This window comes from Pholis gunnellus (assembly GCF_910591455.1).
Source record: "Pholis gunnellus genome assembly, chromosome: 5".
Classification (NCBI taxonomy): Eukaryota; Metazoa; Chordata; class Actinopteri; order Perciformes; family Pholidae; genus Pholis; species Pholis gunnellus.
Genome location: NC_136531.1, coordinates 52,253 through 69,802, shown reverse-complemented (window position 1 = coordinate 69,802; position 17,550 = coordinate 52,253). Strand labels below are relative to the sequence as shown.

Sequence of the window (17,550 nt, the reverse complement as noted above, 5' to 3'; positions counted from 1 at the left end):
TCAGCACTGTGAACCGGAAACACTCCACATTTTGATTCTTAAAACAATACAAATAAAATATGATATTATAAAACAGAACAACCTCAACATTTGTCAAATCTGTAGTTTTGAGAGAACAACAGCTCCCATGAGGCTACCTGCTGACTGACCAATGAGAGCTGCGCTGCCGGTGGAGGGGGCGGGGCTTAAGGTCCCGTTCAGAGAAAGTGCCACGACTCTGCAGCCTGACAGACAACGAAGAGGTGAGAACAACTTTCTACATTTAAACTCAAACTGAACATTTAAACTGAAGCTGAACACTGAAGCTAAATGTACACACTGACAGTAAAAGTACACACTGAAAGTAAAAGCACGAACTGAAGACTTGAGGTTTTTATGACAAAGAGATGTTTTAAAGAGAAGCTGCAGACATAAACGTTTAATGAACCAAACATCTGTAAAAACAACATCTGTCTGTGTTTGATGTTTCAGGAGCTTTAAACACGTGTTTTCCTCTTTTCACATGTTATGAAGTATATTTATATTAAATATAAAATAAAAAATAGATACAATAATAAGAACACAGTGTGACTTCTGTTTTTATTTTATTTGAACTCTTTAAAGTGAGTTCAGAAGAAACTGAACTGAGTTACATAACGGTGTGTGTGTGTGTGTGTGTGTGTGTGTGTGTGTGTGTGTGTGTGTGTGTGTGTGTGTGTGTGTGTGTGTTCACAGTACAAAGGGTTAACTGTGGACTCGGACACGTCGCTCTGTGTAAAATATGTTGAGATGTTCAAAAACGTTATATAGTTAAAGTCGATAGTTTGTTTTTTGTTTTGGGAACAAAATGTTCTTAAAGTCTAAAACGTGAACATGATGATAAATTATATTATATAATCATAAAAGAATACTTCATAAACTCATCAAATGTTCTTTTAGCTCAAGACATCTGAAACCGACAGTATAAATAAATAAATAAATACAGTATAAAGTATCAGGAAAAGTACTCAACTAAAACTGTACTACAGTACTTACTATATGTACTACAGTACTGAGTAAATGTACTGCATTACCTAGTACTACGGTACTTAGTAAATATACTACATTACTTAGTAAATATACTACGGTACTTAGTAGATGTACTACAGTACGTAGTAAATGTACTACAGGAAACACCACAGGGAGGTTTAAAATCTTCACGGTTCATCTTCTGGAGAGCAGGATAGGATCCAGACATTTTAGTTTCTGAGGTGTTCTGTTGGAACTAAAGAACCTTCTTTATCCTCCAGACTTCCTGTTGTGAACCAAATAACCTTATTTTCCCTCCAGACTTCCTGTGTGACACTCTGACCGGTCATGGACGTCTCCGACCCGCAGACACTCGGCTTCGTGGTCTTCGGAGGGTTCATGTTCATCTCGGCGGTGGGCATCGCCCTCGTGTCCACGCTGTCCATGAAGGAGACGTCGTACGAGGAGGCGCTGGCCAAACAGCGCCGCGAGCTCGTCCGGACGCGGCCGCAGAGAGCAGAGAAGAAGAAGAAGGACAAGACCTTAGAGAAGAAGAACAAAGCCAAGAAGAAGGAGGACCGGCCCGACGACAAGCTCTCAGAACCAGGCAGCGACGGTGGCGAGGAGTCGGAGGTGGCGGGTAGTCCCGAGCCAGAATCTGAGCCAGAACCTTCAGCTGAGCCTGAACCACAGCCATCAGCTGAACCAGAACCATCACCTGAACCGGAACCCACCACGGTCATCGCTGCCACCATGGAGTCTCCTCCGGCGCCCTCGCCAAAGGAGAAGAAGAAGAAAAAGTCGGCCAAGGTAGTGGAAACCGGTGCTAAGGAAGTTGTGGTCACGGCCACGGTGGTGGACGTTCTCCTGGTGAACGCCGTCATCGAAGCCACCAAAGAACCTTCTGCTGCTAAAACTGAAGAACCCAAAGAGACGGCGAGCAAGAAGAAGTCCAAGAACAAACCTGAGCCAGGTGAGTAAACGTGAGATATGGATTTCAGGTAAATGATGTGATATTTAAACAGAACACTGAGGGGTTTTCTTCCTGTTCTTTTTCTGTAAGTGACCGACTCCTCCATGATGCTGCCGTATGGCGAGCTGCTGGCTGCTGTAACCAACGCGACGCTCAGCGGCGACCAGACGCACAAACTCACGGAGGTCCTGAACCAGAAGGCCGGCGTTCGTCACGACTCCTGGCAGCCGGTAGATAAACACTAAAGACAGAACATCGAAACATTCACCTCCTGACGTCACTAAACTAACAAACTACCAAACAAAAACTAGTTGATCAGCTTGGATCAATACAGTCACACAGAAACCATTCAAGAGATAGCGATCAACCAAACTCTTTAATTATACCTCATCCAGCGGTGACCTTGAGTCTGTCTTTGACCTTCAGGCCAATCAGAGAGGAGACCCGTCCGGTCTGAAGAAACAGCTGGAGGAGAAGGACGGCGCCGCCAACACCAAGAACCGTCTCCGAGACCTCGGCAAGGTAACGGAAAGCGTTCGGATCGGCTAACTGCAGCAAAACACCTTTGAATATTTAATAGTGCCGAGTGAGTCCTAAGATACTGAAATTAAGAAACATTGAGAAAAGAAGTTTGTCTTTAAAGTCTTTATTCTCTGTGAGAAGGTTCAATCATCATTCAGACTGAATGCGGTCTGAAGGAGGAAGAACCCAGAGTGCTGGTTGTGTACGACTTATAAAGGCCTTGAGCACATGGTGGGAGGAGTTCATCACGAGGACATCTGGACAACAGTGACCATTGAGTGATTAACCATTGAATGGTAGCCCTAACCCTAACTCATGGTCCACTGATTGCATCCCCATTCAGCCCTCATCTAAGCTGACAACATCTTGCCCCTGATTAAGACACACACACACAATACTACTCAACCTGAGAGGACCCTCACTGACCATGTCTGACATTCATTAACCTTACTAAAACAAAAAGGGCCAAAACACTGAGTGGTCACACAATAAAAAACAGATAGTAGTGGAAATTTGCTATCACAATATCACACACAATGACACAGACATGAATATTTAACAGTAAATATCAGTATTTGAAACAAGGCAACTGACTCCATTTTGTAGGATTTCACAGGATTCTAGATGAAGAACCGTGAATCAGCGTTTTACGGGAGCAAAACTATATTTGGACAGTTAATTAAGAGCGTTAGATTAGAGTATTAACCAGGAGACAACCTCCGGTTCTGCATTCTCTCTAATGTCCCTGTGGCCGATGGACCCGGTCTCTGTTCTCTGTCCTGGCCCCACGATGGTGGAATGAACTCCCCACTGACGTCAGGACAGCAGAGTCGCTGCCCATCTTCCATCAGGCTGAAGACTCACCTCTTCATGAAGCTCTACCCTGAGCCTTCCTCTCAGCACTGGTTGTGTTCATGCTAGAGTGTTTCTGTACGTTTGCTCTGGTTTATGCTCTGAGATGTTTAAAGGAGATGAACTCATGACTTCTGGTGACGAGTAGTTCTCTTGAATAGGGTTAGGGTTAGGGTATGTTGAACACACTTATTGTAAGTCACTTTGGATAAAAGCGTAAATGACTGTAATGTAATGTATTGTCCACCAGGGGGCGACTCCTCTGGTTGTATAGAAGTCTATGAGAAAATGACTCTACTTCTCTCTTGATTTATTACCTCAGTAAACATTGTAAACATGAGTTTATGGTCTCAATCTCTAGTTTCAAGTCTTCTTCAATACAGCATGATGTTCATTTAGTAAATGATGGTCCATTTAGAGTCAAACAGACCATAAAGCAGGGGATGCTTTAGGGGCGGGGCTACACAGTGATTGACAGGTCTCTACCAGAGACGTATATGGCGTCTCTACGTCACTCCTCCTCAGTCCAGATATGGTTACTTCCTGTTCACTGGTTGCTAAAAAACAAGATGGCGACAGTCAAATCGCCGAACTTGAGGCTTCAAAATGTCTACAAACCACTGAGAGAAGTCAGGACGTCATACGACTTGCTCTGTTTCCATCTGCAGGAACTCGGTGCAGAGAAATCCAAGATGGCGTCTTTGGATGCCCGTCTGAAGGCGGAGCTTGGCGCTCAGGTTCAGAAGGTCGACGCCATGCGGGCCACAATGGAGACGGCCAAACAGGAACACCTGAGACAAACCCAGCAGCTCAACCAGAAGGTATGGTTTAGTTTGGATTCTTCAGTGGAAGATCAGAGGAAGCTTCAAGTCAAGACTGAATTTAAAGTCTCACATCTTGAGTTGTGGTGAACTAGTTGTTAGCTGGCACAGACAAGTTGCCTTCGTAGCATGTTTAGCTAACTGTCCGTTGATCTGCGACAGATCGGGAGTCTACAGGAGCAGCTAGAGAACGGGTCCAACGCTCAGCTGGCCCGACTGCAGCAGGAGAACTCCATCCTCCGGGACGCCCTGAACCAGGCCACCAGCCAGGCCGAGAGCAGGTAGGTCGGGGCCCATTTAGCGGTTCGGTTCAGGTCAGGTTAGCGGTCCGGTACCTAGCGAGTGCTCCAAAGACATCCAAGTCGTTGTTATGAGGTCAATGTAATCAAACCTATATTTAACAGAGTTCTATCATCACAAGACCAACCCTGTAATAAGTCTTCAGTAGTAGAATCTCTCTCATCGGTCCAATACGACATGAAGGCATCGTGACGAGTATGAAGCTCTCTGATTGGACTGTTTCTAACGAGCTTTCAGTCACATGACTCTGATCCTTTTGGACCCAGTGATCTACTTATGTTCTACCACCCCCCCCCCCCTCCTACAGACAGAATGCAGAGCTGGCCCGTCTCAGGCAGGACTGTGTCCATCTGGGTCGGGAGTTGACCGAGCGTACCGACGCTCTGCGGGCCGACGAGGAGCGCAGGAAGAACCTGGAGGCCAAGATGGCCACCACCGAGCAAGAAGTGTCCCGATCCCAGGTCAGAAAGTGTAAATTATACCAGCCGATACGTCGAGTGGAGCTGCTGTCGGACAGGAAGTGACCCGTGTTGTTGTTGTTGACAGCTAGTCCGTGACGACACTGAGCGCGCTCTGAAGCAGCGACTGGAGGACGTGCGGTCGGAGCTGAAAACGTCGCAGCGGGAAGCTGCTGCCGTTAGCGGTGAGTGTTTCTGTTAGCATGTAGCTAACTAATGTAGTTTCCATCACGTCCACATGTCTCAGAACCACTGTGGTAAATAACAGGACTTTCCTGCTGTTCTTACCTCAGACCTGAAGGGGGCCCTGGAGTCCAGAGACTCTGAACTACAGGAGCTCAAGAACCAGCTGGAGAACCAGGCTGCTGTCCAGGTAACAACTGTTTAACTATTGCTTTTAAACCGATATAATAATATTAGAATAAATACATCTCTCTCTCTCTCTGTCTGTCTGTCTGTTCTCCACTTTAGTCCAGACTGAAACATCTCAACTATTATGGGATGGATGTTGATGAAATGGGGTTCATCATTCAGGATAAATTGTAAAAACTATATTGATCATCAGGTCATCATGTTAACGTGTTCAACACTTAAAGACATTCAATCAGCTGGACTCTGTGTTTACTGATCATTGGCTAACGTTAGCATGCTAACATGCTAAGCTAAGATGGTGTAGGTTTAACGTTAGTAATTTGGAGTTGACAGCATGGACGTGTTTGTGTCTGCAGGTGGACGGGTCATCTGAAGTGGATCAGCTGAAGATCTGGTAACTCTTCTGATCTTTGAACCAACAACTCAGATTCTTTCCTCTTTGTTGAAAATAGAAATCGGTCCACACGACCTCCGGTTCTTTAGGACACGTCAAACACCAGAGAAGAAGATTCTGAGCATGCTCAGTGAGCGTACGAATCTTTGGACAAGAAACAAAACAACATTAAGGAGCTAATTATTTCTTTATTTATACATATTTGTGGACGACGAGGTGGAGTCACATCACAACACCGGCAGCAGTGAGCATGTGTGAATTAAGGAGATGACGTCATCGTTTCATAGTCCACGTCACCACGGAGACACAGAAAATCTCTGCGTCTGCGTGGACGACAAATGTTTTCAAAACCATCTGTATACGTATGGACAGGGACAGTGTGAAGACGGTAGTTTGACTTCCTGTTTGACTTCCTATATGACTTCCTGTGTAGCTTCCTGTATGACTTCCTGTTTGACTTCCTGTGTGACTTCCTGTGTGACTTCCTGTTTGACTTCCTGTGTGACTTCCTGTGTGACTTCCTGTGTAACTTCCTGTGTAACTTCCTGTGTGACTTCCTGTCAGTGTGCAGCTCAGAGACGAGCAGGTCGTCACTCTGGAGGCGGAGCTCACTCAGCTGAGGGCAGAGCTACAGCTGCTGACATCATCACAGAGGTCAGAAACACAAACACATGTTTATATTCAGTCCTCCGTCACAGAAGAAGAACCTCAGATTTTATGAGTCGTGTTTCTTGTTTCTTTGTGTCCTCAGCGTGAAGCAACAGGAAGTGGAAGCAGCAGCTGGTGATGAGATGCAGAAAGACGTACGTTTGAATTCACAGAACAAAGATCATCATGTTGAACTTGTATTAGTTTACATTAGTTTGTGGGGTTACAGGTTACATTAAAAACTTGATGGATGCTAATGTTAGTTCTAAACTAACGTTAGTTTAGAATTTTGGTTTAGGCTCACATTAGTTTCGACTAAGGTTAGTTTAGGCTCACATTAGTTAAGACCAGTGTTGGGCCGTGCATGTTATACCTGGGCCTTCTGTGCTGTCCTACTACAGGTGAATTACCTCCTAATAACCTCATTATGACGCATCAATCCAGCAAACCTGCAGCGGATCCACGCATTCCACCACACAAGAGCACGAGCCATTCAAATACTATTCATACAAACAACACGATAGACAAATGAACAGTAGTAACATTACTATGTAAACAAACTAACGCAGTTTATCACTTACCGAAACTTAAAGGGTTTAATCCCAGTACATCGTTTCAGTTCCAGTAAGAAGTCCTTCTGGATTCATGGAGCCATGATGACAGTCGATCCTCAGTTGTATCTAACCGGTCTGCTGCAGCAGGTCCACAGCGGGGCCGGGAGCACCGCCTCCACCGGGGCGCTGACCGCACGTCGGGCCGCGGTTGTGGAGATGTTTCCCTGCAAAAGTGTTCGTTGAGTTGTAGATCCACTCGAGTCTCTCCAAAAGTTTTCAAATGCTAAGGTGTCCTCAGGTTAGCATAGCATAGCTCCAAACCAGCCATAACATGTGCAACGCTTCTCCGACGCTGTCAGCAAGAAACACCGGTCATACAAATCCTCTTCCTGCTGAGTCAGGGCTGCAGCTGTGTTCACTGACCATTTCTCACCATGTCCAGCTTTTCCTGAAACGTCTTTCTTGAGAAAGACGTTGTCAGTAACTCCGCAACTAAATCTGTTTCTCCTCCTTATTCAGCTGTTGAGTGTTGAAAAAACAAAGCTAGGTAAAAAAATAAATAAACTACACCAATCAAAACCCTTAAAATGTAATAATTTCTTCCATATCTTTCAATTTGAACTCTTACTCCTCCAACTAAGCTCTGCTGGCAAGTTAAGTTTCGTTTCACAATAGTCACGTGCTCGCCCACTGACCAATCACAGCGCACGCTGCACCTCACTGCAGAGCTGCTCCTGCAAACTGAGCTGCACGTAATACTGACGTACATGTAGGCCAGCTAGCAGCTCTGACACGTCAAAGAATACGCCCACCATGTCAAACTAAAGATCTGATTGGTTGAACACTATGACAATCAACAACATCGTCCCCATTCACTTAACCTGCACATGGATTCACTGGTGAGTCTGCAGGCCTGGGGCCTCTCTTCTACCTAGAGACACAGAGGTGAACTCTGATTGGATAAAAGCTCTACTTAAAACAAGCTGCACTGAAGCAGAGCAGCTGAGGAGCACAGTAGCTGTGCAATGAGAACATAAGATAACGGGAAAAATATTTATATAAATTATGTTTAGAACGTTAGTTTAGGCTCACATTAGTTTAGACCAGGGGTGTCAAACACCCGGCCCGCTGCTCTCTGTATCGCCGTGCGCGCGCACACTCTTAGCCTCCAAGAAAAACATCAAATTGTCCAAGAATTAAAAGGCAGACTGCAACTGCAGCAGAATATATTTACAAAAGCTACAGCCCAGTGCATGCTGAAAGGTATGTGAGCAGGTGAGCTCCGACCAGATACAGACTTCTACAAATGTCAGTTTGTGAAAAAACACCATCGCAGGCCGAGTTCAGGAACTAGAAGGCAATCTAACAACACAGATAGCCGAAGAGACGAGCAGTTACTTGTCTTTTTCATTGGCTGTTGATGAAAGCACAGACAACACGGATACAGTGCATCTATCAATGTTTAAAAGAGGCTGAAGGCAGACCTGACTGTCACTGAGGAGCTCTTGGATGTAGCTGACGGGGAGGGACATTAGTGATGCAGAGAGCTGACAAAAATAGCTTTGAACAAAGTTAATGGAATAACTTGTTCTTGATGATATTTGCCTTTGATATTTTCTTTAAAGTTTGATCTATGATAGAGTAATGTGGATTTCTTAATCCTAAATTAAAATGATTTATGTTTCAATAACAGAAATGTGCTTAAATATAATTTTACATTTGTACAACTGCATGTACAATCTTTTTACACTTGAATAAACAATAATCAAATGCAGAGACAGTTATTTAACAAATTTGAGGGCAACCATAATAATGATGTGGCCCAGGGTGAAAATGAGTTTGACTCGCCTGGTTTAAAGTAACGTGAGCTGAGGGCACGTTAGTTTAGGCTAACGTGAGTTTAGGGCACGTTAGTTTAGGCTAAGGTGAGTTTAGGGCACATGTTAGTTTAAGCTAACAATAGTTTATAGGTTAGGGTTAGTTTAGGCCCTAAACCCTAAACTTTAGGGTAACGTTAGTTTAAAGTGATGTTAGTTTAGGGCAAACATTAGTTTAGACTAACATTAGTTTAGGCTAACAATAGTTTAGGGCACACGTTAGTTTAGACTAACATTAGTTTAGGCTAACAATAGTTTAGGGCACACGTTAGTTTAGACTAACATTAGTTTAAGCTAACAATAGTTTAGGGCACACGTTAGTTTAGACTAACATTAGTTTAGGCTAACAATAGTTTAGGGCACACGTTAGTTTAGACTAACATTAGTTTAGGCTAACAATAGTTTAGGGCACACGTTAGTTTTGGGAAACGTTAGTTTAAAGTAACGTTAGCTTACGGCAACAGATAGACTCCTCGTTTAGTCTAAATCCTAAAAGTTAAAACAGACTTTGTAAATATTTATAGCAAATATAAACAGCGTTATGTCTGTTTCACATTTTTATATATTGTTTTATCAGTCTGCAAATATCTTTTTCATCACAAAACTAGCTCATCAACCTGCAGACAGTCAATCCATCACAGATTATTTTAGTTAAAGTTTCCTTTTGTTTCATAAAGAATGGTACGTTCAAAGACATCCACGATTTGAGATTCAGCTGCTGAAAAGATGATTTTCATTCATTTCTTGTTTTAATATATATAATAATAATAACATCAGACAACATTTTTAACCATATCGGACACAAAATCAGAAGGTGGTGTGTGAAGGCCTTCAGTCTGACATCAAAACTAAACTCTATAAGATAAACTAAAAACGTCTAATGCTGCGTTCACACCAAACGCGATGAACGCGGCGAGATTACATACAAAGTCTATGCACAGACGCGATGAACGCGAATTCGCGTCAAACGCCGAATCGTTCCAAACGCAGAAGTTGAAATATTTGAACTTCTGCGAAAAAATCGCGTGACGCTCCAGCGTGATAGCCTATCAGCGTTGAGTTGCTCCCCGTCATCAGTGACTTCCTGCCGTTGTTGAATCAGGAAATAAATACTGTAGCCGCCATGTTCACCCAGAGCTCTACGACCCCTCATATCAGTAGAGACCAGACTATGTGTGTACATGTGTGTGTGTGTGTGTAAACCATATGGTACAAACAATGAATAGACGCTGCCGTATTTACGTCTAGATGACGTTATTGTGAGTGTTGATGGAGCTGCTACAATGTTAGCATAGCCTAGCACCGATCGATCCGAGCTCCATTGAGAAAGCAAGTACAAATCGGCATCATTACGTAGTTATTTCGGAGTCCCTTTTTGGCGGTTTATTGCCGTTAAATCACAGCCAAATCAGTGTATGTTGTGTTCATACAGCTGTAGTAAACAGCGACGTGTGGCTCGCTAGACACAGTGAGCTCGATGAAATCCACGGAGCTCCTCCGGACTATGTTATGAACCAGACATGACGGCGTTTAGTTCCCGTGATATCTGGGACTTCCACAACACGTACTGAGCAGAAATAGAGGTGATTTTTCTACGGTTGATGGCGGACAGTTGAACAGCTTTCAGGCCGATAAGCCACGCCCCCTCACCGGCGCGTCCAGCACGATTCACGTGAATGAACACAAATAGTCCCCGGAGAGACCGGCGGCGAATGACACGCGTTCATCGCATTTGGTGTGAACACGGCATAAGGTTTAGTTTAAGTAAACCTGAGACTTTGTGACGTTTCTTCTCTTCTTCTTCAGGAATCAGGAAGTGAGTCTGATCAACCGTTTGAAAGGTAAGAAACTCACCTCTTCCTTTATTATTATTATTATTATTATTATTATTATTATTATTATTATTATTATTAGAGCTTGTGACTGATTCAGAGTCAGTAACTCTAAATAGTTTATAAAACTAAACGTTTATTTCAAATTCAATAATTCAGCTGTTTCACAGATCATCTGTTGACTTTGTGTTCATTGTTTTGTTTGTTGTTGACCTTGTGTTTGTTGTTTATTGCTGATGTGTTCTTATGTTTGTTGTTGACCTTGTGTTTGTTGTTGACGTTGTTATTGTTGTTTGTTGTTGACGTTGTTGTTGTTGTTTGTTGTTGACAGTCTGGAGGAAGACTCTCAGCTGCTCCGTCTGGAGGAAGAACTTCAGCAGCTCAAAGACGAACTTCATCAAACTCACATCGTGAGTCCAAATATAAAAACTGAAGATTAGTTGTATATTATAATTATTAATATGAATGCATTCATTAATTATTATAAAGCTAAAGATGAAAGATTTGCAGACTTTTCTTCGTCTCATCGTCTTCTTCAGGAGCTGAAGGACAAAACGACTTCAGAGCTTCAGAGCGAGCAGCGAGAGGCGGAGCTTAAAGCGGCGCTGGTCAGTTCATTCAAAATCAATCAGAGTGATCTTTGTCTGAACTTTGTTTTTAATGACAGTAAACTTTAAACAAATATTTAGTTTAAAAACGTGTCCAGACTGAAGTGGAGACCAGGGCCTCATTCCTCGTACGATCAGATGTCCTGTTAGCAGCTTAAAGGAACCCGATGATTGAAGTCACGCTATCTCGGTTCCTCAAAGGGTTCACACACACATTCAAACTGCTAGTTCTATATGTAATCTACACACACACACACACACACACACACACACACATATACATGATACATGAGCGCATACAGCACATCTACCCTCATCAGCATCTCTTCATTGGTATCAGTTAGATGCTCTTTGTTTTGATCTTCTTGGTGAAGAGTTGAGATCCTTCTTGTCTCTAGATCTCATTGGATGATGGTTCCATGAAGCTGCTGCCAGCAGCACGTTTAAAGACGAGTCCTGTGATTGGTCGGGCTGATGAGGCTCTTAAAATGAGCCGATACATGTTCCAACACTGACGCATCAACGTGTCTGTGACGTGTCGCCGTGCTTCTTGTCTCGCCCTCTCAGCGGTGGAGGTGTTAGATGATGTCATGATGATGTCATGATGATGGTCTGGAGCTCCTCACATGAGTTCATGATCATCTCCTGCTCGTCAGCGGAGCAGAAAGAGGCTCTTTCTGTCACTTCATCTGCATCGTCCTGTTAGAACATCATGGTTTCTGTGATCGACGCTTCCTCCTTCTGAAGCAGGACGATCAACGACCCTGATGACTGAAGTCTGGTTCTAGTCTGGTTCTAGTCTGGTTCTACTGAACGAGACCGTTTGAGCGGATCAGCCTTTGAGGAACCGAGATAGCCTGACTTCAACCATCGGGTTCCTTTAAGCTGCTAACAGGACATCTGATCCACTTAGTGAACCACGTACGAGGAACAGGACCCTGGTTTTGATGCCCTGCGTTTGAACTTCCAGGTGTCTCCATGTTAAAAACACGAAACCAACAAACTACAGAAACAAACTCAGAATATTCTTCATAAAACTCAGGAACGTTTTTTAGAAGCATAACTTTTCTTTAAAATGTTATAGAAACTCAGGACTTTATTTGATTAACTGAGAAACATTTGGAATGAGGAATAATGAAGTCGAACTTTGTTCTGTTTCTTCTTCTTCTATAAACTCATTAAAGAGTTTAAGAAGTTTTTCAGAACACAGAAACTTTTTTAGGGACGCATGAAAAAAATTCACAATATTCTAGGAACTTTTACTGAAGTTTTTGTAGTAAAACTCAGAAAAATGTATAATATTAAGAACGATTTGACAGAAACAAACACTGACATGAACTGTTAGAAATGTTCTCAGATGTTTTTTATCTTTGATTTTTAATAATCTCGTTGATGTCGATGAGTTTCTTCAATTATTTTGTTGTTCAGTTTCAGTCGAAGTTTGATCAGAACACGAAGCTGCTGCAGGAACAACAACAACAACTAAACGTGTACATTAAAGCATTTCTGTTGTTTTGTTCTCTGACAGGAGGCGGAGCTTCAGGCTTTACAGCGACGCTCCGAAGAAGAAGAAAACGTCTGGAAGAGAAAACTGTCTGAAGCCGAGCAGCAAAAACAAACGGTACACGATGAAGACGAGGACGCTCTTCATCTTCATCACATGATGAAGAGAGTTTAGATCGTCTTCATTAAGTTTCAAAACAACTGATGAATGAAATATTAAAACGCACTTTCATTCGTTTTGTTTAGTTTTATTCTTTTTTTTTCACCGGCGATCAAACAAACACAATGATGTTTATTTATGTTCTGATGACAACATATTATCTATTATATATATAATATATTCTCTTATTAAAGTCTCTCTGTTGAGGTGAATCAGATGAATATTTTAATCTGCACTCTGATTAAATATCATAGTTGTCACATATTTGTACCTTTATGAGCTCTCTGTCGTGTCTACAGGTCCTGGATCAGCTGAAGCTGCTGGAGGACGAAGTTCAGTCGAAGAGGACGGAGACAGAAGACACTCAGCAGGTCTGTCCTCCTGAGGCTAAAGACGTCGAGTCTGTTGTGTCTCAGCTGAAGGAGCAGATGATGCTGCTGGAAGCTCAGCTGGAGAAACAGCTGGAGGAGGCGAGCGCCACCCAGAGCTGCAGTGAGGAGCTCGCTCAGGTCTGAACCGTCACACAGGTCACACGACTCTAGACGCACGACTTGTGTCGCAGGACTCGTGTCGCAGGACTCGTGTCGCAGGACTCTGGATGCACGACATGTCGCAGGACTCCTCGTGACGCAGGACTCTGGACGCACGACTCGTGATGCACGACTCGTGACGCAGGACTCAAGTCGCACGACTCGTGTTGCAGGACTCGTGACGCAGGACTCTGGACGCACGACTCTCTGACGCAGGACTCGTGTCGCAGGACTCTGGACACACGACTCGTGACGCAGGACTTGTGACGCAGGACTCGTGTCGCAGGACTCGTGTTGCACGACTAGTGACGCAGGAGTCGTGTTGCACGACTAGTGACGCAGGAGTCGTGTTGCACGACTAGTGAGGCAGGACTCTGGACACAGGACATGTGACGCAGGACTCGTGTCGCAGGACTCGTGTCGCAGGACTCTGGACGCACGACTCTGGACGCACGACTCGTGATGCACGACTAGTGACGCACGACTCGTGTCGCAGGACTCGGGACGTACGACTCGGGACGCACAACTCGGGACGTACGACTTGTGACACAGGACTCGTGACGCAGGACTCGGGACGTACGACTCGGGACGTACGACTCGGGACGCACGACTCGGGACGCAGGACTCGGGACGTACGACTCGGGACGCACAACTCGGGACGTACGACTCGGGACGCACGACTCGTGACGCACGACTCGTGACGCAGGACTCGGGACGTACGACTCGGGACGTACGACTCGGGACGCACGACTCGGGACGCAGGACTCGGGACGTACGACTCGGGACGCACAACTCGGGATGTACGACTCGGGACGCACGACTCGTGACGCAGGACTCGTGACGCACGACTCGGGACGTACGACTCGGGACTTGGTCTTTCCTTCAACAATGGTCTTCTACATAGAAAAAAAAACACATTTTAATCATAATGATATGGAGGGAAATACATAAATACATATTAAATGTCACCAAACTAGCAAGAATAACAACAGTTTCATACACAATTACATCACCATAAAGATAAAATGAATAAAAAGCTAATATGCTAATGCTAATATTTGAATAACTCAGGTGCGGTCTCAGGTGCAGCAGATGTGCGTCCGGCTGCAGGCGGAACAGGAGCAGCGGCAGCAGCTGGACAGACAGCTGCAGCAGGTCCGCCACATCTGGAACGTCTGTCACACGATTCGCTGGCCGACGTCAGGAAGTGACCTCAAACTGTTTCATGTGTTTCTTCAGGCTCGACAGGAAGTGATGGAGCTGCAGCAGCAGGTGGAGGCTGATCACAAATCTGCACTGCTCCAGGTTTCTGAACTTTGTTTACATATATACAAAGTATAAAATAAATATATTTGTTGTCATTTTCAACGTGACATGTTGCAACAAAGTGCTGTCCCGTTCCTATTTCCACCATCTCGAGCCCTCACAGCCTCTCACACTCACACACTCACCAGGTGACGTCATATATGTATATATATATATATATATATATATACATATATGTGTATATATATATATATATATCCATATATATATATATATATATACATATATGTGTATATACATATATATATATATATATACATTCAATCATACATGAAAACATGCAGCACGTTATTTATCTTAAAATATTTTATTATGCCAAACCTGTAAAATATATATATACAGGACTGTCTCAGAAAATTAGAATATTGTGATAATCCCCATACGTGTGATTTAGTTTACTGAACCAAGCTGAGTGTTTTTCAAGGCTCAGGAAACCCTTGCAGGTGTTTCGAGTTAACATGATATTCTAATATTTAGAGATAGGATATTTGAGTTTTCTTAAGCTGTAAGCCATAATCAGCAATATTAAAAGAATAAAAGGCTTGCAATATTTCAGTTGATTTGTAATGAATCCAGAATGCATGACATTTTTGTTTTTTTAATTGCATTACACAAAATAAAGAACTTTATCACAATATTCTAATTTTCTGAGACAGTCCTGTATATTTTTTTTGAGAATTCTTCTTCTGTTATTTCCAGGAGGAGATGGTCCAGGTGGAGGAGCAGGTCCAGGTGGAGGAGCAGGTCCAGGTGGAGGAGATGGTCCAGGTGGAGGAGATGGTCCAGGTGGAAGAGCAGGTCCAGGTGGAGGAGATGGTCCAGGTGGAGGAGCAGGTCCAGGTGGAAGAGACGGTCCAGGTGGAGGAGATGGTCCAGGTGGAGGAGCAGGTCCAGGTGGAGGAGAAGGTCCAGGTGGAAGAGACGGTCCAGGTGGAGGAGATGGTCCAGGTGGAGGAGCAGGTCCAGGTGGAGGAGTGAAGCTTAGTGTGTCCTTGGGGTCTTGCTGTCATGGTTATATGAAGTGGACTGATTCTCTCTAATAAAGTGAAACGTGAGACTCAAAGTTGGTTTTATTCCTCACAGTTTGTCGTTTTCATACGACGTTGGTGTTTGGATGCTAACGTGCTAACGGGGCTCCACACACAAACAACAGAACAACTCAACAGATGAAAGCCAATTTTATTGATCAAGTAACATAAACAGAACATAAATGCTTCACTGTACACACGACCTGGAACCCAAAGTAGAAATAAATATCTTCACAATAAATTAAAAGCATGAAATGGACCAATAGCTGATCAGATTGGAGTCGGAGAGACGCTGCAGTTCGACGGCTATTTACACATTATATTACACATTATATTTTACAGTTTTTCACATTCGTCTGTTTCACGACTTCAGCAACAATTATAAAAACTAAGAAAAGCAAAAAGCAGCGTCTTATTAAAAACCTTTAGTCACACGTTACAACAGCTATCGACGTTTCTTCAACGGGTTCAGTATCAAATACTTCAGTCGGCAGGTTACAAAAATATCACACTTCTGTTTTTATGGGCTTCCACGACAACGAGGCGTCAGCGAAGCAGCTCTCAACCTTCAGTTCAGCGACGCTGCAGAACTCTAAACGGTATTTTAAAGAGTTTCATCACATCAGAGTGAACCTCGTTCCTGACTCCATCCATCAGGAGTTATCCATCAAGTTCTCTGAGAGATGAGATCTGAAGACGAGGACTTAAAAAGCAGATTACAACCAAGTGAAAACATGAACTCTCGAGAGTCAGTGTCCTGTTTGTCCTCTCTGGGCTCCTGTAGAAACATAGTTATTCATATTTTATTCTGTTAGCATCACTTCTGGTTGAGAGCTGCTGAGCTGAACCTCTCGGATCCAGAACTCAGATCCGCTTTGAGCTCTCCGTCACTTTCAGTCTCGTGTGCAAACAATCAGAGCCGGAGAGGAAGAAGAGGAAGAAGAGGAAGAAGAAACGAAAAAAAAAAACTCAAGAAAAAAAACATCACCTGGACACAAAACAGCTGCAGGTTCTCCGGCGTGGAGCCAACGGACAACGACGTCATGGTGGCTCCAGCTTTCATAGTCCAGCTGTGTCCACACACACACACACACACACACACACACACACACACACACACACACACACACACACACACACACACACACACACACACACACACACACACACACACACACACACACACACACACACACACACACACACACAACGAGCAACATAAACTGATGTAAACATTACTTCAGGGAGACAAACAGCTGAGACTATTCTTGTTGGTGTGACTCATGCTCGCTTGACCACAAGGGGGCGGAGCTGAGTCATCGAACATCTTACAGTAACACGTGAACTTTGTAGTTCTTAAAGGGACTTAAAGGGACCCTCATTTCAGAAAATACCAGATTGTGATTGGACGTTACAAATTGCATACGGGGGAATTTAAAATTTGAATATAAACAAACTGAAGCCAGAGATCAACGTGACGACTGAACTTCACTCCGTCCTGAAGCTGAAGTTTGAGGAAATTCTCAACTAGGAAAAGATACCGGATTGAATTTTCTTAAAACCTTTTAAGATGAAACTATATTTGGATCTGTGTAGCAGAGGCAGGTGCAGGGCGGGATTAGCCTATTTTAGCACAAAGACAAGAAGCGGGAGGGGACAACAGTCCTAGCAAAAGAATCTGTGAAATATGAAATATTTAGTTCTAGTTCTACGGTTGCTGGCAAGCTAAACGCTAGCATGCTAAAAGCTAGAATACTAAACGGTAGAATGCTGAATGCTAGCATGCTGGATTCTTTTCTGGACTG

The 17,550-nt window shown here is 43.7% G+C and overlaps 1 protein-coding gene across 1 annotated transcript; it reads left to right on the top strand.

Annotated features, from left to right (window-relative positions):
- Nucleotides 1–175: 175 nt before the first annotated feature.
- Nucleotides 176–15,773, top strand: rrbp1b (ribosome binding protein 1b). The gene is made up of 20 exons (XM_079158820.1): nt 176–242; nt 1,309–1,960; nt 2,051–2,190; nt 2,387–2,482; nt 4,003–4,155; nt 4,318–4,436; nt 4,763–4,916; nt 5,002–5,098; nt 5,207–5,286; nt 5,642–5,679; nt 6,244–6,333; nt 6,431–6,482; nt 10,565–10,599; nt 10,922–11,000; nt 11,130–11,198; nt 12,727–12,819; nt 13,161–13,370; nt 14,463–14,546; nt 14,631–14,696; nt 15,417–15,773. The coding sequence occupies exons 2-20, from the start codon at nt 1,336–1,338 to the stop codon at nt 15,693–15,695; spliced, it is 2,559 nt and encodes an 852-aa protein (XP_079014946.1). The 5' UTR covers nt 176–242; nt 1,309–1,335; the 3' UTR covers nt 15,696–15,773.
- The last annotated feature ends 1,777 nt before the right edge of the window (nt 15,774–17,550 follow it).